General features: G+C 44.0%; 2 protein-coding genes and 1 long non-coding RNA gene across 6 annotated transcripts in view; 2 read left to right on the plus strand and 1 right to left on the minus strand.

Annotated features, from left to right (window-relative positions):
* The first annotated feature begins 447 nt into the window (after positions 1-447).
* On the plus strand, positions 448-1,232 carry LOC141568865 (uncharacterized). The gene is made up of 2 exons (XR_012492097.1): positions 448-486; positions 807-1,232. It is a non-coding gene; the product is annotated as an uncharacterized LOC141568865 (long non-coding RNA).
* Positions 1,233-5,178, minus strand: ERAL1 (Era like 12S mitochondrial rRNA chaperone 1). The gene is made up of 10 exons (XM_019739545.2): positions 4,876-5,178; positions 3,846-3,973; positions 3,652-3,729; positions 3,208-3,254; positions 2,985-3,046; positions 2,700-2,812; positions 2,360-2,608; positions 2,093-2,242; positions 1,894-1,974; positions 1,233-1,789 (listed from the first exon to the last, which is right to left on the minus strand). Exons 1-10 carry the CDS (start codon positions 5,156-5,158, stop codon positions 1,667-1,669), a joined length of 1,314 nt encoding a protein of 437 aa, XP_019595104.2. The 5' UTR covers positions 5,159-5,178; the 3' UTR covers positions 1,233-1,666.
* Positions 5,179-10,366: 5,188 nt separating this feature from the next.
* The window catches only part of FAM222B (family with sequence similarity 222 member B), a 56,322-nt gene continuing 42,651 nt past the window's right edge, over positions 10,367-24,037 (plus strand). The window contains exons 1-2 of one of the 4 annotated variants that reach the window (XM_074320198.1): positions 10,385-10,511; positions 18,189-18,341. The gene's annotated coding sequence lies outside the window, so the exon portion shown is untranslated. Of the gene's footprint in view, positions 10,512-18,188; positions 18,342-21,931; positions 21,951-24,037 lie in introns of those variants that run through there. The other 3 variants (XM_019739543.2, XM_019739541.2, XM_074320197.1) reach the window with 3 other exon arrangements.

The raw sequence follows: 24,037 nt of genomic DNA on the forward strand, positions 1-24,037 counted from the left end.
GAGGAGTCTGCGTGCCTAGGTCTGACCTTGGGCTCAGCATAAAGGGGACTGAAAATTTAGTCCAGAGCTTGTCCCACGAAACCAGGACCCTCCCTGCTTTGTAGAGATTCAACTAACAGTCCTATCACCACAAAAAAAAAAAAAACTCCCCCAGGGCTCTGACCAGCAATTAAGCCCTGAAGGATGGGGTGAAGCTGTTCTTTCTCCTTTTCAGCTGAGCAAATAGATGGCCAGCTTCATGGGAATGGGAGCGAAGGCTTAGCAAGGTTCATAGAGGAGAATGTGAGAAAGGGCCGAATAGGGAGAGGGACCAGTGACCCTCCTTCCCAGGAGTCCCGCAGGGAAAGGGTTAAGAGGCAGGGCCTTCTAGAACCTGGGATACTGCCCCACCCAGGGGAGGGGCCAATGGATTAAAAAGCGAGCCCTTAGAGTGAAGAGGCCAGGAGAGAGGCTCTCTACCTTCCCCATATGCAGTTCCTGCTCCAGGTAAGTGGCCCTCCTCTGGGTCTGTCTGTCTGTCTGTCTGTCCGTCCGTCTGACCAGAGGTAACCTTGTGCCTCATTAGGTGAGCTCTGGCTTAACTCTGGCGCTGGGTCCCTAAGGTGATCGCAACAGATCCCTGCTCTGCAGGGTTCTTTGGCCAGTCCCCTTCCCCTAACCCCCTTGGGCTGCTCTGGACCATGGAATGAAGACACTGGCCCAGGCGCTGTGGAGCACAGACAGGGAGCTCTGTGTCCAGCCCTAAGCTGTCTCGCTTTGCCTCCAGCCCCTGGCTTTCTCTGCCTCGCGCCCTATGTCCCCTGCAGGGCCCTGGCTGGGATATCATCATATACTGTAAGTTTGCGATGAGACACTACAGTATAGATGATGTACTAGTCCGGGTACCCCCAGCTCTGGAGCCTGACAAGGACGGCAGAAGATGGACGACGGCAGAGCATGCAGCAAGGCAGAGGCCTCAAGCCCACCGCACTCACCGCTCAGCTGCCACAGCCTGTCACAGCCTGCCGACTGCCGGGGCACTTGGGAATGGCGAGGAAACCGTTACCATTACTGAGTTTAGTAATGGTAACGGTTCTCTTGCTGCACCCAGAAAACGTGCCAAGGAAAGAGCTCAGGACGCTGAAGCAGACTACTGGAAGGGAGGGAGACCCAGCTCAGACAATGGGGTGGGGGTAAGGGAATGGGTAAGTTTTCTCTTTCCTGTTCTAAAGAAATAAAGGTGAGAACCAGAATGCTTGTCTTTTAACTTTATTAGCATCCAAGAGGGAAGGGGTGTGAGGGATCAAGGACTTGGGGAGCAGGTGGGAGGCATTATCTCACTCAGGACACGTGTGTCCTTCCCCGGCTTCGAGGTGGAGGGTCTGAGGGTAGAGGTGTAAAAGATCTGTCTGCGAATAACTGGTAACTCAGGGAGAAACGGTGGGCCCAATGCCAAGTGGAAGCAGGATGGCACTGCTCCCACCAAATGGCCAGGAACTCCCTGGGAACTGAGCTAAGGTAGGCTCCTTCCTCCAACACGAGACACGGCTGCGCAGGGGCTGTGCAAATGAGGCAAGCCACACCAGCCTGCAGTTAGTGTGCCAGCCCCAGGCATGGGGCAGTCCTAGTCAGTGGCTCCTGCCAGACGCTTGGACTGGGATGTCCTGGGAGGGATAGCAGAGGGTGGTCAGTCCAGGAGCTTCACAGAGAGGCGGAGCTGAACCTCACAGAGGAAGATATCCATCAGGTCTCGGCTGGCCTCCTCGGCAATCTGGGAGATGAGGTGCCCCTTCGGACCAATCAGGATCTTCTGCGGGTGGGACAAAAGAGGAATGTGAGCCTGCTCTCTGGGCTCCCAAGCATTGGGGGAGGACCCCTGCCTAAGAGAGTCCCTCCAAGCCCAGCCCTGCTCACCACATGAGATTCTTTGGGCACCAGGAGCTTCTGTACGATGACCAGCTCCCCACTGGGTCCTTCTTCCCACACAACTGTTCTCTGCACACGGAAACATGATTCGTCAGGCAGGCCCATACCCTTACCCTCTGGGACCCAGCTGTCCTGCTGTGGGTGTGCGCCGGGTGGAGGGCCCCAGATCCCTTCACTGGGCCTGTACCTGCTGTACACTGTAGGGCACCTCCTGGGGCAGGTGCTCCAGGAGCTTCTCTCGGATGATGTTGGCACAGATCTCCTCAGGCATCTGGCTGGTGAGGACTTCGCTGTGGAACTCCCAGGGCCCTGGCCGCGCCTGTGCCAGGAGGTACTGCTGTGGGCACAGAGGGAGTATGTGAGCCCGTCAGTCCCAACCAGGGCTTCCTACTCGCTCTCACTTCCAGGAGGAACTCTGAGGCTTGTCTTCACGCGACAGAAGCCCAAGCCTGACCTTTAGTGTTTTCACATCCTCCTGGCTGAGGGCTGACAACATGAAGATCTCCTGGAAATGGGGCCAGCCAATTCTCTGTGGGCTTCCCACAGACTGTGTGTTTGGATCCTTCGTTGCTGGGCTGGGGCAATGGGTGCCCTGCTGTGAGCGGAAGGCCTGCCTTATCTTGAGCTTCTTGCCATTGACCACACCTTCAGTGAGGGCTGCCGTGAGCTCCAGGAGAACTGCCTTCTGCTTCAGGCAATCTACCTGGGCATGGGGGACAGGCCGAGGGGGTGTGGTCAGCGAGATGGGGGCTTTGCAGGAAAACAGACCCCTTCCTCGGGTCGGTGGTGCTCACCTTGTTCATCACAAGAACGCTGGGGACTTGGGAGAACTGGGTCAAACACTGGAGCACTTGAGGGTTGAGCTGGCTCCGAGTCCACTTGTCCGAGACATCCACGAGAACCACCACTGGAAGTTGGCAGGGTGGGGAGGAGGACAAGATATGACCACTCTCCCCGCCTACCCCCACCCAAGAACTTCCAATGGGATGGGCTCTGGCCAACCCCCACCTCCCAAACTACCAAGAACGAGAGGCCGTGACTGTATAAATTGGGCTTCAGATTCCCAGCCTGAGCCTAACCCAGATCAGCAGATTCCATGCTCTTCCATGGATCTTCCAACAAAGAGAGCTCCAGATGGTGCCTGAGGGAGAGACATACATAGGTCAGGAAGGGTCTTGTGACTGATGCGCTCCTGATGATGGATGGAATGTGCTAAGAGGGTTTCCCAGCCCCTGTGATGGAATCTCCCCACCCCCTCTTCAAAACCTTTTCCCCTACAAGCCTTGTTTCCACAACTATTACCTTTTCTGTTTAACAGGGCTGATGAGGCCAGGTGTGTCAAGTAGAATCTAAAACCAGGAAAGAGAGATGCCTAGACCCCAGACCCCAGGAGGAAAAGAGTATGACTGGGGAGTGAAAGGCCACCCTCCCTGTCAGAAGCCTGCCTCCGCCACTTCTTAGCCAAGCTGACTAGATCTTTACTCTCCAGCTTTGTTTTAATTCTAGATGGGATCCAGGAGGAAGGCGCTGACTGTGAATATATGGAAGCGTAGGAAGCAGTAAAGAGGAAATGAGACCTTTCTGATTAGGTACCAGAGGGGGAAGGTACAGAGAATACTGCTCCAGGCCTAAAGGAAGAGGAGAACCTCTTTCCTCAGAGAAGTGAGTCTAAACGTCATTTTCTTCATGTCTAACAGTAAGGGAAGCCCTCTTAGTGACCCCCTCTGTCCTGTTGCAGGTACGCACCACCTGGGCCTCCTTCTCTGTGATGACCCCCAGAGCTTGGCAGCGAGTGGTGTGCACCTTCTTGGAGACAGGAAACACCTGCCAGGAACACAGAAGTCCCAAGTGAGGTCCCAGATCTTTCTAAGACAATCGATGAAGAGATGAAAAGGATGTGTGTGTGGGGGGGGGCGGGGGCAGTCAAGGATATAGCATACTTTTCGGCCCAGCAGCTGGTTGGAGAGTGTTGACTTCCCTGCATTCGGGGCACCAAGGAGGACCACTCGTAGGACCCGGGGGTTCTCAGGCATATCCGGATGATGGACCAAGAGGAGATCCTGCTCATCTGTGTTTGGGGGCAGGAGGGGAGAGAGAGCACAATCTGGATCCTGTGAGGTACACAGTCCTACCCACCCACAAAGGGAGTAGGGATACAAGATCAATATACCAGGTTGAAGCCGAGACCTGGCTTTGAGACTTAGTTTGTCAATTAATTAGTTTATATGACTTTATCAAGCCCGCTAACCTCTCTAAATCCCTTAATTTTCTTATATGTAAAACGGAGATGATATTAATGGTACCTACTTATAACCTTCTTTTGACAATTGGCAATTGTGTAAAACCACTCAGCACAATGCCTAGCACTTTAACACTCAATTACTCTGTGGAATTGCACGATGTAGTTGTGCATGGTAAATATATGTACATGCGTGAGTATAGCCAGACCAGACAAAGCCAGAAATTCCTCCCGCCTGACTATCTCACCCAGCTAAGATTGTTATGAATGCTTTCTGAAAGTATTAGCTCCTTATGACATTGCACTGCAATTACCAGTTTATGTGTCCAGCCTCCCTACCAGATTCTAGTCTATACTACTCCCTACCAGAAAAGAGGGTGCGATATCCCAGGTGTAACTCAGTGTCTTGCCAAGGAGATGAAGCACTTGTTGGATGAGTCTGCTTCCCATGTGGGGTCAGAGACCCACAACTCTGCCTAGCCTGTGGCTCTTCAACCTCAGACTCTTTGTGAGTGTCTCTGGTTGTGATCAGATGGGTTCCCTCTGGTTCACAAACCCTTAGAACCTGGTTTTTCTCTCCTGTGAGTTCCTTCACTGCTCGACTCTCTCGAGGCCTTTATTTTCTGTAACACAGGGCCAAACATGCTATCCCCAGACTGACGGGGAGTTTCCCCGACACGGGACTTTCAGTGATAAAAACCGTCCAGGACAAATCTATCTGGGCCCTTTACCTCTGTGCATGGACACGGCGGGGACGCAAGGAGTCAACGAACTGTCAGGCTGAGAGATTCCGAGAAAGCGGTCCAGAGCTGAGTTCTGGCCATAACGCCCAGAAGCCGAGGCCAGGAGGGGCCCAGAGAAAGCGGCGCCCGCGACACAGGACACGCACCTCCGCTGACAGCCCAAGAGCGACGGGAACCGGGTCGCCCACTCTCTCGCGCCGACAGGGCCCAGCTGCCCAAACCCTAACACAGTCCGAAGGAGCGCAGCCCCACGACGGCCCGGGGCAGCCATTACAGCCGCAAGGCACTCCGGGAACTGACCGGGAACGCACCTACGATTGGTCGGAGCGGCGGAAGGGCGAGCGAGCAGGAAAGAGCTAGATTGGCCCAGAGTGCGGAGACACACGCGACGTAGGAGGTGGGATGCGACAGAAACTATTCTGGAGACTAGCCAAGGCCAAGGAAAGGGGAAAATGAGTATTTAGAGTGTGTGAGCATGATAATCGTTTTGGAATCCTATACACATTGGGTTTTCTTCTCTTGCCAAAGTTTTGTAAAAGGCCCTTCTAGCCCTACCTCCTGCAAGACTACATCTCCCACGAGGCCAAGCGGCAGAATCGTTCTCTTAGCGCCTGCCTTCACGCAGCTGTAGAAACCGGCGTATCAAGGGAGTAATGGTCTTGGGGGGGTGGGGGGGAGGGAGCGGGCACTATTCGGCTGGTCCCCTTAAGAGTCATTTTAGTCCTCTCCAGCCTTAGACTTGCAAGATCCTCTCCCAGCTCTACTTTGGCTTGGCCTAGCGGTCCGGCAGCGGCCTCCAGTGGTCTGCACTTCAACTTGATGCGAGCCTGCTGTAAGGAGTGGTCCGTGGGTCGGTGTTTCCAATGTACCGTAGTAGCCAACCCGGGTTTCCCTCCTATAAACCTCGGCTACGATCTCCTCCCTGAAGTAATTCCTTTCTGGAGAAAAAGCAGAGGGTCTGCAAAGCACGAAGCCGTGTAGTTACCTAGAATCTCCCAAGACTGCCTTAGCGGCCTCAGGAACTTGATTGACCTATATGTAGCCTAAAGCTCTCTTCATCCTTTGAAACCTGTCAAACTCTTGAAATTGAGAGATAAATGAACAAAACGGACAAAATTTTCCATCACTTGCGTCCTGTGTGTGTGCGTGTGTATGAGAGAGAGAGAGAGAGAGAGAGAGAGAGAGAGAGAGAGAGAGAGAGAATTAGTGACCTGACAGGAACAATTTCAGTAGAGCGGTCCTAAATGGAGGGGGTTTAGGAGAGAGGAGAGGAATTAAGGATAACTGGAATATATATAGAATATATATACAACTCTTCTCAGAGGAGCAGAGCAAAAGGGAGTGGGAACAGAAGAGGAGAGAGGAGTGGCGTTAAGAGATGGTTTTCTTTTCTTTTTTAAGATGGGAGATTTTGTGTTTATGGCAATGACCCAGTAGAGAGGGAAAAGTTGATGACAGAGAGGGGAGAATTGTTGGAAGATGGTGAGACTCAACTGGCCAGGCTGCTATAGGAATGGAGGCTGACTGTCCAGAGAAGCTCTGAGTGACGCAAGATTGACAGAGCCTGGGCAGCCAAATACACTGATGGTTTGCAAATGGTGCCAGGCTCCACTTTTCAGACTTCCTGCTCTGTTAGTGGAAGGAACAGCCTTTTTGGAACATGATATTCAGGATGTTCTTTGGGCACCCATCTGCCCAAAGAACATGATGCCATGAAATACACGACAGCTAGCAGTCAGAAAAATATGAATCTTTCCTGGACAGTTAGGTGAGATGTCATTTCAACTGCAATTGAGGTGAAGGGAAATTTCAGGTTAAACAGTGGATGAAGAATGTAATTACATAAATGCAAAATCATCCAAGGAACACATACTAAATACTACAGTTCTGGCAACAGATAACACTGTGGAAGAAACCCAGGGATGACACAAAAATGAGATGAAATGAGACAAAGTGCCTTGTTCATTCTCTTTCTTTCCACAGCAATTTTCCCTCAAAGGATACTGTGGGGGAATTTTGTATTTTGTGAGATTAGGAGAGGCTAATCAAATGAAACAGACGGCCTCGAGGCCTCGATTCATATCTCAGCCTGCCACTTATTAGCTGTATGCGTTTGGATAAGTTCTTTAAACTCTCATCTGTAAAATGAAGAAGATGATAATAAACATATCATTGTTCATTTGAATCTAGGACTTAGAGCAATATAGTCTCTCAATACATTTTCCTGTCTTAAGGCTACTTGTTTTGCCCCTTCAGGAATCTTGTTCCATGAATTATTCTTTCTTTTCTGTATAGACAATTTCTGTACTGTAGTCCTCTTATCAGCATTTATTTAAATAAATGCTAATCTCTTCCATCTGAAAAGCAAAAAAATCTTCCCTGACCTCAAGTCCTTTTCCAACTAGGTATCATTATAGCTTACTCACTAAAATAGTGCAGCGAAGATAGTGGAGAGAAGCAGATGGATTCCAGATATCTAAGGGCACAGAGTCAGGGAGAGATGGTGCTTAAAACCCTCCAATGGCCTCCTCTTCCAACTAGATTAATCCAAAATCCTTGCATGCATTGAGCCGTTTACTTCCAAAAGCTTCAGCCACATTGGTTTTCTTTCCATCTCCTGAATATACTAAGCTCATTTCTGCCTCATAGTCTTGACACCTGTTACTCCTCCCTCCTGTGTTTTGGTTTTGACTTCTGCTCCCCATTCAGGTCTCAGTTTAAATGTCACTTCCTTAGGCTTTCCCTCACAGATTTATCACTACCTGCAATGGTCCTATTGCAGTGCCTGGAATGCTGTAAGAGGCTCCTCAGGGATCTTCATGGTCTTCGATCTTATGAACCTCCTCATGGCCCCAAACTGACCAAGTCACTCCCTTGCTTCACTGCCCTCAGAATAAAGTACAAACTAATTAACGGGTGTCTGGTTTACTTTGCCTGTCCCATCTTTTGTCATCCCACTCAGTTGAATTTTTTCCAGCTCAACTGAATTTTTTTCAGTCCCCTAATTACCTGGTATTCCCTTTCACTTCCAGGTCTTCCCATAGACTGTTTCTTCCAAGACTGGTTAAATTCTCTCATAAGGCCCTTTCTTTTTCCCTCCTACGGGGTGTGTGTGTTTGTGTGTGTTATATAATATATATATATATATATATATATATATATATATATATATATATATATATTTCACTACTGTATCTCCACCTAGAACAGTGTCTTGTACATAGTGAATGTTTAGCAGATTTTCATTCAATGAGTGACTACATTACATCTTTGTCTGGATTGGCTTTCCCTTTGTGGTGTCAACATGGTTGCAGCAGTTTCGGATACTACATCTTCTGACATCCAGTTTTAATGGGAAAGAAAAACAGACTCTCAGAAAATAATTCTTGTGCGTATTTGGTTCTGTCTGGGTTATGTGCCCATCCCTGAAACAATCCTTGTAACTTAGGAAATGTTATATGCTGATTAACTTGGGAATGGGTTGTGTTCATCCATATGGTCTGAAAAAGAAGTAACGGTGGTACTCTGATTTTTATTGTATATAGTGAATGAATGCTTGGCAGGAAAAAAGTCTACTATTCTGCCCTTGGTAAGAAATTTAAGTAGGGAGATGGCTCAGGAGACCCTCCTGGTGCAAATATAAGAAGCTATGCTGTCATTGTATAGATTCCAGCAGGCCTTCCCAGGGGCTGCATGTAGTAATAGGGCTGGGAAAACACAGTTCCCAGAAGCTTCAAGGTCAGCTATGGCCTTCTTTTTAGTCATCCATTAATCAGAACATATTGTCAATATTAATTCTTCTTCCTTTCTGGCTTTGCAATTACCCTGAGGTGCCAAATGCGTTCTCATTCCAAAGGGTAATACTTTTGCAAGTAATGACAAGTCTTCTATGCCAGGAACTAACCTCTGGGATTGATCCTAGGCTCCACCCACAGGATATCCTGTTTACTGCCCACCACCTGCTCTGCTAGCTATTGTATTTTATGCTATATATGTCAAGATAGAATTGCCTAGGTGGGAAGCAATTCATGCATGAAATCTACATCTTTGTGTAAATTTGCTTTTCTAAGGATGGGATTATGCCAATTTATACACCCCACAGCAACATATAGCTCTGTATGTAAAAGTCACAAACATCTGATGAGAAAAAATCCTCAGTTACCCAGGTGCTTCAGGGAATAACCCTTAGGTTTCTTAGTGACTTGAGAATTCCATTATGTGCATTTGTATATATCTTCTCGCCTCTTTTTACAGAATTAGTAATATTAGTAACAAGCAGGCCGTATTGCCTCCAGCATCATTGTGATATTAGGTTGTTGCAAAAGTAATGCGGTTTTTAAAAGAAGAAAAAAACTGCAAAAACCACAATTACTTCTGCACCAACCTAGTAACTTCATTTTCAGCATATACCTTTACTCTAGGGTCTATTCTTGCTTCTTTACAAAAATGAGGGAAATTTTCCTTAATCTAAGACTAGGAGTTCAAATATTCAAATCAGATACTGGGATCAGGCCTAGAAGTAGAAGAGAATTTAACCTTTCACAGAAAAAATATGGAACTTTTCCTTCTCCTTTTGCTTCTCTTCCTTTTTTCTTTTTTTTCCTTACATTATATCTTGGTCCCTATCTCTCTAAATTCTGAATTAGGGGAGACTGGGCTGAAGGTGGGCTGGAACCGTCCTGGTGACAAGGGGAGATTAGTTCTGTACCTTCTCTTCCCTTTGACTGCCGTGCATTGTCTGTAGCTTTCAAGTTTGTGTAGTTCAATTCCCAGGACTCAATTGAACCTGGTCTCTTGTTGGGCTAACCAAGGCAGCACAGTGGTCTAGGGGCTGATAGTCGGGCTTCCTTGTGCTAAAGTTCTGGTTTTCCTTTACGAGTTTGCAAAAGGGTCAGGCTCCACAGTGAGAGCTGGAAAGTAGGGGATTATTAGCTTGCTAATTCCTCAGTGGCACATGAGATGCCTGGAACATTTTCGCCCAATAAACAGTATGCTTCTGATAAACGGACTGAACTTAGCACTGTGTTACAATGCACTCCAGATGCAGTCACCTGCTGGACAAGGTCCCCGGTGCTTCTGAATATCTCCTGGCCAGTAGTGTATTCTAGGATGTCAAAGTTGCCTCATACACAATTACCTCCAATGCACTCTAGATGTGATCGTCTTCTTGAAAGAAACCTAAATTTATTATTAGTGGTCACCTCCGAGCACCTGAATTCAGGCCTTTAAGGGCAAATGAGATCCAGAATCCTGAAAGTGCCATTAAGTCTATGGCCCCTTATGGATCTAAGAGTTTAGTAACCTAGGCAAGGTATTCCAGAGGCCTCAGCCCTGGGGCAGCCGCCAGAGCCTTTAAGCTTAACAAGTCCTCGAGGCCAGCGGCCATGTCCACTTGAAACCCGGGGGTCCAGGGAATCAGGCACTGAAGAAGACGCCCCCGGAGCGGACTGCGCAGGCGCAGGCTGCCCGAGAGGGCCCCGGCACGCCAGGCTGCGCAGGCGCAGGAGCCGCTCCCGGCGAGTCCCGACGGCGGCGGCGGTGATTGAGGGGCTGGGGCGTGGAGCTGCTGTGGCGGCGGCGGTCGGCAACCGAGCAGCCATGAGGGCCGGGCCCAGTCACCGACAGTGAGTGGTGGTGGAAGGGGTTTGGGCGACGGGAAGGAAGCGGGGTTGGCTTGGAGGAAGGATACTCGGACTTGGGCGGGGGGGTTGGGCTCTGTCAGAGGCGAAGGGGCGTGGGGGAGGGACAGTTTGAGTTGATGACGAGAGAATTTGGGTCATGGGTGGGCAGATCGTCGGCCCCAGGGCTGGACAGCTTGTCAGAGGAAAGGGTATGCGCGCTGCAGAGTGAAGGAACCCACGGCAGGGAGAGTGTCCCGCGCTCCCCCGTTTGTCATCGTCCCTTCCCCCAGGACCTTTCGGTCGCCTCTCCCTTTCCGCTTCTTTCAGAGAATGGTCGTGGGGGGAGGGTGGTGGAGGATGAAAGCCCTGCTGGAGCTAAAGAAGCCAACTCTGATCCAGGCGGGGAAGGGCCGGTCGCCCGGAGTAAAAGCCTACTCGGGGTAGAGAATGGAAGTCGGGAGCCCTCTGTTTAAAGCTGGGAGAGATCTAGAGAAAAGAGCTAGGGGCTTAGAGTCTGACAGTTTCGAACCCACGTCCATCACTGAAAAGCTGATAGATAATCTTGGGCAGGTCCCACTTAACCCTTCTGAACTTCTGGAAGATGTAGGGCTTAAATGGGCTATTGCAGGCGTCATGCATGTGATTGAGATTGCTTATGGAAATTGTAGATTATTAGTACTAAGCTGATGTTACTGTATCACTAACAGTGTTACTGGTTTTTAGGCCTTACCGTTATTAATGGAATGACTGATTTCTTTGTAAAGGCGAAGCATATTGTTTGTGAAACCTCAGTAGGCACATAACGTGCTTTCTACCTACCGTAGCCGGACCATCAGCTCTAATGCGTCTTTTGGAGCAAAAATTAATGTAAGGCCCGGTGTTATGTTATATTAGACTGGGTCTTATAATAAAATAAGCCTGGGTCTTATGTTAATTTTTGTTCCAAAAGACGCATTAGAGCTGATGGTTTGGCTAGGTCTTATTTTCGGGGAAACAGGGTGGGCCCAGCAGATGATGTGCAGAAATACCAGTTTGTTCTGTGATGTGACAAATTAGCCATCAGAGTTGTGTGGGAAAAATACCCCAGTCTCAGGCATTTTCACAAATGGTATGTAGCTCCTTATCCAAGAGGAAGGAAATAAAGGAGGGCCAACCTGTTAAATGCTTTCTGAACATAGCTCACTCAGGTTCATTCTTTTGTAACATAGTTAATACTAATGTGCTTTATAATGAGCTGAGAAAACTAGTTTGAGACAAGCTGGAAGGGCTGCACAGTGAGGGATGTGCAAATACAATTTATTTTTAAATTGTACAAAGAGCTTTTCTTTACAAAGGGGTCTCTGGTTGCTCTAGGGCCCTGTCTCTGTTTTAGAGGTCAGATAAGCACAGAGCAGCAGCTTTTCAGCTCCACTTTTTGTTATTCTGGAACTTCCAGTGTGGAGCGTCAGAGAAAGACCTCTGTACAAGAGCCCAAGAGGAGGCTGGTTCTTTCTAATGGGCTGAAGGAGCACTTCTGAGGCTTTGTTATGTTGTTCTTGTTGTTTAGGGTAGACAAAGCAGAGGACAGAGTTAAACTGTGCTGCCAGAGAGAGAAGATGGCTTTCTGGCCACAGCTTTTGAAAGAGATGTGAAATTCCTTTCAAAAGGATAGAAAGAGATGACGGATGCTTCAGCTTTGCTGGCTCTGAAGATTGAGAGCTTGAAATGTTGAGGCCTTTTGGAAATTAGTGAGTGATTTGTCTTTCATCTGAGCAAAGGTAGGGAGTGGCTGTACTAGATCCTTAAAGGGTCTCAGATAAAGAAAACGAGTTATAGGAATGAGGGAAATGAACCCTAGTTGTCTTTAACTTCTCTATGTGGTAAAACGTGTTTTACCTCTCTTTCCTGAAAATGGACAGTGATACATCATTTTTAACTTGGCTCTCCCAATAAATTCTCTGACACCGATTATTCTTTTTTAGAGGCTAGTTTGAAAAAGGAAGCATTTGTCACTGTTGTCATAGGTCATTTACAGAATACAAATTTATTCTGTCTTTGACTATCACATGGAAGCTGAAGTAGAGGTACAGAATGTTAGAGCTGCCCTAGACATTTTATTTTTAATAATTGGATGTCTATTTTTAATTTTGGTAATGCATTTTTTCCTCTATTGGACATTTCCATCAGTTCAAACAAGTCCATAAATGCCATCCATGTTACATTAAAATGATAGAGGTTTGTTCAGCTGTGATGAGAATTTCCTGTCCATCCATTCTTCTATTCTCTTTCCTATTTGTGGTTTCTTTTACGTGGTAGATGACTGTTACCAAATGAGTAGACTTTCCCTGGGGGAGAGAAAGAGGACGGTCAGTGCTTTGATTGCCTGTTTTGCGAGCAGTCTGTCTCAAGTGGGGACCCGACATAGCAAGGGCTAAAAGAAATAAGGTTTACTAGTTCATTTTTGTTCTGATAAAGTGAAGCCTTGTTTTTAAAAAAGCATCTCAGAGCTCAGGGAAAACTTAAAAACAGTCTATTTAAAAACAAAATTATGGTGTTGTATCTCCATCTCTTTTTTACTGAAGATATTTGCTTGCAAACAGAATCATCGTTTCGTAAGAGCCCTCCTGATCTTGCCACCCATCCCATTTCTTAACTGAAGTCTCTTGTGATATTTTCACAGCTGCTAATTAATAATAGAGCACAAAGGTGTGGTTTTTTTTTTTGTCGTTTGTTTGGTTTTTGATAGCGTGCTAACAACTTTAAAGGAGGACTGACTATGAGAACATGTTAAAAAGGAAAAATAAAGAGGAGAATGTATTTAATTTAGTGAATTTGTAGGTTGGATCTGATATTTGGAGGGTAAAGAATAAAAGAATGTGTATGTAGGTTCAGAGTAGCCTTCTGAGGACCAGGGTTTGTTTACTGTGTTTAATACAGTAGTTGGCATAAAGTAATTGCTCATTAAATATTTGATGAATGAAAAAAACGAGAACCAATATGAATCACAGTCAGCAAGCATGGGTTCAGATCTTCTGCAACTTTGTGTCTTTGAAGGAGCCTACCTGTGTAAGCTTACCTCAGTTCCTTCATCTTTAAGAGGAAGATAATAATCATACTTACTTCAGGGGGTTGTTGTGAGGGTTCAATGTTAAAATGGCCGCTGACCAGAGTGAGAGATAAGTGTGAAGTTACTGCATGTGCATAAAGTGTTTAGAATAGTACCTGATACTTGCTAAATGCTGAATAAATACTAATTATTACTGGTGTTTATTGGACTCACTTTCTGTGCCCAAATCTATGCTAGGCAAAGATGATTATGACATAGCCCCTGCCCTCTGCACGTTCACAGTCCTGGTGGAGGAAACAGAAATATAACAAATATGCAAAGTAATTATAATAGGATGTAATACCTTATTTCATCAAACCTGTGGTGCCAGGGATTGTAAGGTTTACCATTATTTTACATGCCACTAAGAAGAAATGCTGCTAATGAGACTGCCATCAGTTACAAGATGTATTCTGTTTTCCGAGAAATGTGGGGGGAGTGTGTCTCAGAACTGCTGAAGTACAAGGAGTGTCCTACTACAGGGAGATGTAGCTTGTTACGATGGAAGGCTGGTGTAGTCACACAACAGCCTAGCCAACTGTCACCCCATGTCTTTCCTTAAGGAAAGAAGAGTCTGTGAGACTGTGCCTTTCTGGGTCTTTGTTCTATCCTTATGTTTACACCTTATGTCTCTCTGTCTGGTCCCCAAAAGACGGTTTGCAGCCAAAGATGGGTAAGATATCTCATGGTAGATACAACCTAAGCCAGGCGGAACCGAGTGGGGACCCCAATGAGCTGCCTTAGAAAAATATGGGAAGGGGCCTTGCCTCCCCTTCCCCCTGCCTAGGAAAAGCTGTTGCTGGCTCTGCCTTTTCCCTGGCACCTGTTTGTGAGAGAAGTTACAAAAACAACAAAGATCAGTTCTCTCCACTTAGCTCAACAGGAACTTACAAAATAAGAGACTTGACCCTTCTGACCCTGAGAAGGTACATACCTTAATTAGGACATTGTGGGACCTTGTGCTTCAGCTGTTGACTGACAAAGGGTGACTGAGATAAATATTTTTCTGTTATGTGTGAGTTTCAGAGACTGTATGAAACAATGTTGCTTTCTCTTGTTTTTGCATACCTAGTCAATAACACACCCCCCCCCTCGGCCCTATTCTGGGCTCCAGTCTTCTGAGACTGAGAGACCCCTGGACTTCCGGAGAGATTTAACTGCATTAAGTTTCTGTTTACAGTTTCTTTCTAAAAAACTTAACCCAAACCGCCCCTTCTCGCACCCTCACTGCCTGTGTTGCGCTGGACCGACAGGCTGGGTGCAGGTGTTGTCAGTAAAGGCCTCCTGCATTGCACCTGCATGATAGAACCTCACAGGTGGACAGTTGAGGAAGATAGGGCATTCCAAGCAGACAGCAAAGTCAAAACGGGAAGGGCATTATTGATGTGTACCACCATATGAGGACAAGCAGGAGGAGGAAATGAGCTAAGACTTTGGCAGAGTAACATTGTATCATGCAGCAGAGCAGGACAGGAAGCTTGGAACATTTTCAGAAGAGACAGCCTAATTCTTGGATTTAAACTCCTAAAATATTATAGCAACTCTAAAAACATGATTCTAATATGATATGTTGGGAAGTGAGAGTGAGTGTGAGAAGCAAAGTGGCCAGGGGAAGGGCTGCTGACCTGAGTGGGGTGTAAGTGTGAAGTCAGTACTCGTGGTGAGAGGTGAATGCAGAGAAGTGTTTCATATTTATTTCTGTCTTTTCACTGCCTGTCAAGGTCTTGATTATGTCCTTTTTAGAGCTTTGTAACTCAGAGAAAAGGAATACAACTTGAGAGGAAACATGCTAAGTTTTCTTTATTAAAGATGCATCTCCGATTTGATGACTCAGTTATAAAATTGTGATTTGGTACAGCACTGGATTGTGCTGTTTTATGGGAAAATATAGGTAATTCAAGGAGTGATAAAAGACTTATTCAGTTACTAATTTTCTGGTAACTAACCCTGAAGGCAGTAGGGAAAAATATGAAAAACTAGAAGTAACCTAAGCATGAAGTGTCTTTTCTTTTCACCAGCGAGCCAAAACTAGGCTTGAATCTCTTAAGCTTATTGGACTCTGATCTCACTGAGAAATGTTGGAGTTGATCCTTTTAGCAGTCAAGTTCAGCAGACATTGTGCTGGGCACTGGGATGTGAATGACATATCCTTGTTTTTAAAGAGCTCACATTTTGATTGGACACTCACATGAATAGTTATGAATCAGTACAATAAGTGCTATCATAGAGATCTGTACGCAGTGCTGTGGGAGTGCTGGGTCTCCCGTGGGGGCAGGAGAAGGGTGGAGGCTTCCTAGAAGAGTCGGTAGGATCTTGAAGGATGAGCTTCAACAAAAGGATTGGAGAGGGTCGTGTTTCAAATGCAGAGGACAGCTTGCACAGGGCTACAGAATTATCAGGGTGGAGACCTGCGCCTGGGCCCCTGGTTTAATGTGGCTAGATCATGGGGTATGAGGAAAGAATTGGAAGGCAGTGAGGTGAAATAGGGGTTTGAGCCCAGTTGGGGATGGCCTTGGAGAGGGGGCTCAATTTTATTTTGTAGGTGCTGGGGAGTCATGGGAGAGTTTTAAGCTAGTAAAACACTTTGTTCAGAAGTAACACCGTTGACCCATAAACAACTATTTAAGGAGAGGGGAAAGTAACACCATTGACCTTGTGGCAGTTAGATTAGAAAAGGTGAAATTGGCTGCAGGGAGACTAGTTGGTTGCGAGATTGATGAAATGATCACTTGAGATATGAAGACCTCAGTGACGTTGGTAATGGCGGAATTATAGACGATTGAAGAGCTTCTTAGGAGACTGACGAGAAGGACTTGTTGACTTTATGTTGGGTAGTGTGTAAGGGAGAAGGGGTTGTCACAGCTTGATTTGAAATTACTTGCTTGGGCACGTAAGTGGGTGGTGATGTCATTAACCATGGTAAGGAATCCAGGAATAAGAAGCTGAGACGTGGGAGGGGAAAATGAGTTTGATTTTGGTACATTCGATTTGAGGTGTCTGGGAAATCTAGGAGCAAATGTCCAGTAGGGTTCTGTTTATTTGGGTCTTGCGTTCAGTAGAAAGGTTTAGAATGGAGCTGCTGGTCTAGAAATCAGTAGGGTGTAAGTAAAAGTCCTCATGACCACCTTGTGAGTCTGGGCGCCACATGCTTTCTGTGCTGTTTGTTCACATCATCTGGAGAGATTGGCTTTATGGGAATATGACACTCAGTACCTTCTCTGCAGTGGTTCATACAATGCCGATCCTTTTCCTTATTTTTCCATTTTTTAATGTGCTATATACACTTGGCTTAAATGAACAGTTTTTAGATTGTAAAAAAGAATAAAACACAAAAAACCTTTCACCTTAATGGAAAGAATAGTATTACTTTTAATTAAATAAGGATACCATTCATGCTTAAAATAAAAGCACATACAGGTTTGTAAAATTTTCAGTGAAAGGAAATTATTGTGCCTATCAGCTGTACATCTTTTCCTGTTCTCATTGGTTTACCAGACTTAGAAAAACTGTCTTTTCTAACATGGGTTCCATTATAAATAAGAGGTGGGGTGGGGGGGAAGGAATCTGTTCCATTGAATGCCTCAGATTAGAAACTAAGTGAGTTTTATGAACCAGAACCTCAGATTTGAAGACCGCAGGATAGTTTTGAACCAGTGATACCAGGTTAATTCAGAGTTGGGATTGGTAACTCAAGCCAACTATGTCCAGTCTTCTGCTACCCCACAGCTTTTTCACCAGTTAGGCAAGAACTGAAAACACTGAAATAAATATACCTGATGGTAAGCAGAAGATATACATGCCGTTGTTGGCTTTTTTGAAGGACAGTTTGGTATAATTTAGGTGCTTTTTTATAGTTCATGATTTTGAAATAGAAGCAGAGATATATTTTATGAAAGGAAGAAATATGCAGAGTATCTCAAGTTGTTGGTAGATTTTAGCTAAGCTTTTTTAATACTGACATTAAACAGATGTATGGCTTTGACTGGAGAATCAAAAGCTGGGAATCAAAGCCATCACCAAAGATCTTGACTTGGTTCAAGGCTTAACTCTCCATGCTTCCCTTTTTGCCCTTTCCTTGGGGATTTAATGTTAAAAATAAAAGAATTCTGTAGATATCTTTTTACTTCTTTATTATGGAAAATTTCAAATATATACAAGAGTAGACAGAACAGTATAATGAATAATGAACCCTATCACTCTGCTACAATAATTGTCAACTCATACCAGCCTTGTACCCTTTACCGACTGTGTACCCCCCATCCACTAACCCACCCAAAAGATTTTTAAGAAAATCCCAGATATCATAGTTTCATGAATAAATAATTCAGTATATATTTCTAAGAGAGATAGACTAAAAGGAAAAATCGCACAAAAATTAATAAGCATTTCTTTCTTTTCCTTCCTTCCTTCCTTCCTTCCTTCCTTCCTTCCTTCCTTCCGCACAGTTCACTGTGGCCCATGCGGGGATCGAACCGACAACCTTGGTGCTACCAGAACCACGCTCTAAACCAACTGAGCTAACTGGCCACGCCAAGCATTTATTTTATTTTTTTCTTGATTGCTTTTAATCTAATTTTTTTACATTTTTTTATTAGTTTCAGGTGCACAAGACAAAGTAATACTTGGACGTTTATCATTTATATCCCTCACACTGTGTGAAGCCCCCTCCCCCCATCCACTATCCCTCGGACATCGCACACAGCCATTAGGTTTCCACTGTCTCTTCCTAATGCTGTACTCTGCTTCTTGTAAGTATCAAGCATTTCTTAATATCATCAATTATCCAGTCAGTTTTCACATTTCACCAGTTATCTCAATAATTTTCCAACTGTTTTATTTAAAACAGTATCCAAATAATTGTCCATACGTTATAGTTTTCATATGTCTCTTTATCTTTGACTCCGTAGTTTTGCCCTCCATCTCCTTGTTTATTGCAGATCTCTCCTTTTTAAAAGCTGCTATCACCTGTTCTTTTGGAGGTCTCTTTTTACAGTATGTCTGCAAAGTAGGACATCCCCTTTTCAACTTTCTTTCTTGCTGTCATTCAGAACAAAGATTTATGCATTGCTCATTCTGCTAGAAGCTAAGAAGGAAGTAGCTAGTAGTATAGCTAATTCCTGCCTACCCAGAATTTATGTCTTGATGGGAGAAACAAATAAGTTAACTGTCATTTATAGAAGATAATGTGTTAAAAGAGTGGTGATAGAGGACCTTGGGGTGCAATGGAAACATGGGAACCCCGTAACCCATTTTTATAGGATCAAGAAAGGCTTGTGAGTGGCAAAATGTTCAAGGTTTAGCCCTGAAGGAAGAGTTGGGAGTTAGGTGAGAAGTTAAGGAAGCTTACTGGCGGTAGAAGGACCATTGTTTGTAAAGTAGGTGAGGAGTTAGGGAAGATTACTGGCTGTAGAGAGACTATTGTTTGTAAAGTACAAGAAGCTTAATGTTGTTTGTTTTAACTATTTGGAATAAACAGCATGTCTTTTAGGAAAATTAGGTTTTCAACTTTATTGTACCAAATAATATTAATACATATCTTTGTGCAAAGCATTTTTCTTCCCTTCTGCATTGCTTTAGGAAATCTCAGTAGCTGTACAGGTAAAAAATCAGACCCTTAAAAAATAAACTTAAGATTTCCAATCTTTACAATACCCCCATCATTTTTCTTAAGGTAAACATAGGGGGGAAGCATTTTCCTAATCCATTGAGATTTTGCTTCCCGGCAATTGTCATCAGTTTGGCTCAAATAAACTCCTTTAAACTTTCTAAAAAAAAGAAAAGGTAAACTTAGGCAGCTAATTCCTACCTGAAAGCAGACACATTTCGGGAATGTTGAAAAAGTCTTGGACAAGCTGATTCTAAAGTTTATATGGAAAGGCGAAGGGACAAAAACAGCCAAAACAATGCTGAAAAAGGACAACAAAGTAAGAAATAGAACCTGATATCAAGACTTAACTAAAGAGTTACAGTAATCAAGATGGTGTGGTATTGGCAAAAGGATAGATACATAGATCAGTGGACGGAATAGAGTCTAGAAATACAACTGCGCTATTAAATATGTCTGTTGATTTTTGACAGAGGTGCAAAGGCAAGTCAAGAAAGGATAGTCTTCTTAACTAGTTGTTGAAATAACTAGATAGCTATATGCAAAAAGAAAAAAGAGAAAAAGAATCTCAACCTATATCTCATACTTTATGTAAAAATTAACTACAAATCGATCACAGACCTAAATGTAAAATGGAAAACTATAAAATATTTAGGATAAAACAGGAAATCCTTGTTACCTTGAGTTAGGCATAGAGTTATTAGATACCAACACCAAAAGCAAGCTCCATAAAAGAAATAATAAATTGTACTTCATCAAAATTCACTCTGCAAAAGACACTCAAGCGAATGAAAAGACAAGACACAAGAATGGGAGAAAAGGGGCCGGCCCGGTGGCTCAGGCTTGTAGAGCTCCATGCTCCTAACGCCGAAGGCTGCTGGTTTGATTCCCACATGGGCCAGTGGGCTCTCAACCACAAGGTTGCCGGTTCAACTCCTCCAGTCCCGCAAGGGATGGTGGGCAGTGTCCCCTGCCACTAAGATTGAACATGACACCTTGAGCTGAGCTGCCGCTGAGCTCCCGGATGGCTCAGTTGGTTGGAGTGCATCCTCTCAACCACTAGGTTGCTGGTTCGACTCCTGTAAGGGATGGTGGGCTGTGCCCCCTGCAACTAGAAACAGCAACTGGACCTGGAGCTGAGCTGCGCCTTCCACAACTAAGACTGAAAGGATAACAACTTGACTTGGAAAAAAAGACCTGGAAGTACACACTGTTCCCCAGTAAAAGTCCTGTTCCCTTTCCCCAATAAAATCTAAAAAAAAAAGAATGGGAGGAAATATTACGTTGGGGCAAAAGTAATTGCAGTTTAAAAGGTTAAAAAAAAAAGTTACAAAAACCGCAATTACTTTTGCACCAACCTAATATTTGCAAATCATGTGTCAGACATAGGACCTGTATCCTGAATGTATAAAGAGCTCAAAGAGCTCAAAATTCATCAAGAAGAAAGCAAATAACACCATAAAAAATGGATGAAAGATTTGAAGGACTTCACCAGAGAAGATAGATGGATGGCAGAGAAGCACATGAACATGAAAACTGCTCAACATCTTATTAGAGAAATGCAAATTAAAATCATATGAGATATGCCATTAGAATGGCTAAACAACAGTAAAGAAGAAAACTGACCAGATTCTGGATTGGCAAGGATGTGGAACAACTGGAATTCTGGAAAACATTGTGATAGTTGCTTCTAAAAACATACACTTAGCATATGATGCAAGTATTTACCCAATTGAAAGGACAACCTATGACACAAAAACCTGTTGCGTGAATATTTATAGCAGCTCTATTTGTACTTACCCAAAACTGGAAACAACCTGAATGACCCTCAACTTTGGAATGGATAAACCAACTGTGATACATTCATACAATGGAATACTGCTTAGCAATAAAAAGGAACTATTCATATATGCAATAACACGAATGAATCTCTAATGCATTATGGTAAGTGAAAGAAGCCAAGTTCAAAAGGCTACTCACTATGTGATTGAATTGATGACGACATTCTGGAAAACTCAAAACCATTGGGACAGTGGAGAACAGATCAATGATTGCCTCAGGTTCGGGGTAGGGGGAGTGTTTGACTACAAAGGCGTAGCATGAGGAAATTTGGGGGGGTGATGGAACTGTTCTGTACTTGATTGTGATTTCACAACTATGCATTTATTAGAACTGTTAGAACTGAATCCCCCAAAATTAATTTTACTGTGTAAAAAAAAAAAAAGGTCTGAGGTTGAGAGATGTTAAAGAATTCCAGAAATGTAATTTCCTAAATATATTTGAATTTTTTAACGATTTTATTTCTTTTTTGAATGTATTTTAAGTAATTTAAAAGATACATAGTGAGAGGTCTCTGAGTAGAAATTTTAGATCCTTCAGAATTTATTTTATTTTGAAATGCAGTTGTGTGTTCTGATTCGTACGATTTCAAGAATGCTTTTCCAGTTATTTTCTACTTTGTTAAGTTTGCTTATTTGCCAAGTATTATGCTGCGCACCTTTCCTAGTCTCTTGTTCCTGTCCTAGGGTACTGCTGGGTCAAGCTGAAGATAAATTCTCTACTTCAGCACATGAAAAAGGATTCACTAGTGAGATTGATCAAGTTAATTGGGGGGCATGTGGATCTCATCCAAAGTCTAGCCAAGCTATCTGTTCTCCCAGGCAATACTTAATGGACGGAACCTTGGACATTCAGAATATTGTGGCAGGAGACGTCCTGAATATTTTTGGAAGTTGTATATTATGGCTTCCAGGTGAGTGTGGATTTTCAGGTTTGGGAAGACATTGAGAACATTGGCTGTGACTTATAGTTGGCTGAACCAGGTCCAATATTGATTAACAGCATTTCCCCCTCTGCCTGGCATCCTTCCCTCTGCTGCTGCTTTCTCATGAGAGGCTATTTGAACTATCTGCTAGTGTTTCTGGATCATGTCTCTACTCTGCTCTTTTTTTCCACAAGTACTCTGATTTTCCACCAGATCTCAAATGTCTAAGTAAGGACTTTAATAAAGTAAGGTCATCCCTCTTAGTAGGGAATTGTTGGGTGTCTGGGTGTCTGTGTCTCACCTAAATATTTTCCTGTTCTTGGGAAATTGTTATTCCAGTTGATCTCTAATCCTTTAATGTTGTTCTCCCCTTACCTTTCTCTCAAAGGCCATCAAGTGGAAATTGTCTTTACTTTTTTCTCCCACACCTGTGGAGTTGACTGGTTTATATTCACGGTGGCCTTTCCTTTCTTGCTCTACTATTAACCCCTCTGATATTGGTGCATCACTGTTTCTCTTTCATTTGAATCTTCAATCTTTGTCTTGCTTTCCCTCAACTCCCTGTCTCTACCCAACCCCAGTTGCTGCTCCGTTTTTCTCCTGTTCATAAAAGTAGTGTTCCCCCGGCTCCCTTCACTCTCTCAGCCTATTTGTTCCTCAAGCATGTAATTTGATTTTGTCCCCACCACTCCACTGAAACTGCTCTGCTCAATGACCTAATTGTCAAACCCAGACGACACTTTTCAGTCTTCGTTTATTTTTGCCTCTCTGCTTCTTTAAACTGTGATATTGTCCACTCTTGGTTTTTTCCCTCTTACCTTCTATTTCTTCTTAGTCTCGTAGTTTCCTTTTCTTCTACCCAGTCCTAAATGTGGTTACATATTTTTGTTGAAGTGTTAAAATCTTTTAATGTTTTTGTGCCATCACTTTAGGTAGATTCCTGTTCTCTAAAATCCTACTTCAACTAGGGTTATGGTATTACATGTACAACGGTGAGTGCATGAGACTGTTTGTCAGAGTCAGGTCCCTGGTCTTGGAAAAGCATAATGGGTTGACCTTGGCCTTACGATAGATACATCAGTTTTCTCAGCTGTCAAATGAGGGTAACAGGACCAGTTTAGCTTAGTGAGTGGTTGTGAGGCATGACTACTAATGAAAATTATAAAACACTTTGGCAAGTTAAAGTGTGATGTGATATAAATGCTAAATAATAGTTCTTTATTGGAATGTTGTGAAAATTAACAACATGGTAGAGGCCTTAAGTTCCTTTTGAGAAAGGTGATATCTTTTTATAAATTTTGTTAGAAGGAACAACTAGCTCAGACTATGGGAAAAGATTGCTACCTTAAGCTGCAGTGTAACAATTATGGAATCATAATGAAACAATTTTTTATTAAAGAGAATATTTCCAAGATTTGTTATAACTTTAGAGGACTTGTATCATTAGCGTTCTTTCCATCTTGGCTTTTTGGTTCAAGTGAGTATATGAATGCCACCGAAGGCCAGTGATAATACTGAATGTTTAAAGGACTGGTGGGGGTGATTTATTTATATTTAAAGCATCACAGCCAATCAGTAGAATTCACAAAAAAGCATGGAAAAGCATTTTAGTTTATGTTAGGTGACACCATATAGACACTTTAACAGAGGCTTAGGTGATGGTTGCAGTTAGGCTTTGAAGAGGGACATGGTACCATTTCAGGCAAAACTAGCACTCCTTGTTCCATACCAGAGTCTAAATATAGAATTGATGGCATTATGTACTTAGAAAATGCTTGAAATTCGAATCTGATGAACTAAACTTTTCTCAGCCTTTAAAGTGGCAGTCAAACAGGAAAATTGGGACGTGTTTCTTTTGATGCCTAAAGTCAATAAGGGAAAACTGAAATGGTTAAGTAGTGGTGCTGACATATGCTCAGAACTTGACTCTGCTGGGATCTTGTGTATTGTTTTTTCAATAGGGACCTATGTATTGTTAATTTTAGAACAAAGTGACATGAGGGTCCTAGATTTACATAGGTTGGAATTGAATCTTTTTTTCTGGAATTTGAGTTCTCCCATAATCCATTACCTCT

The sequence above is a fragment of the Rhinolophus sinicus genome, linkage group LG15, assembly GCF_036562045.2.
Source record: "Rhinolophus sinicus isolate RSC01 linkage group LG15, ASM3656204v1, whole genome shotgun sequence".
Taxonomy (NCBI): domain Eukaryota; kingdom Metazoa; phylum Chordata; class Mammalia; order Chiroptera; family Rhinolophidae; genus Rhinolophus; species Rhinolophus sinicus.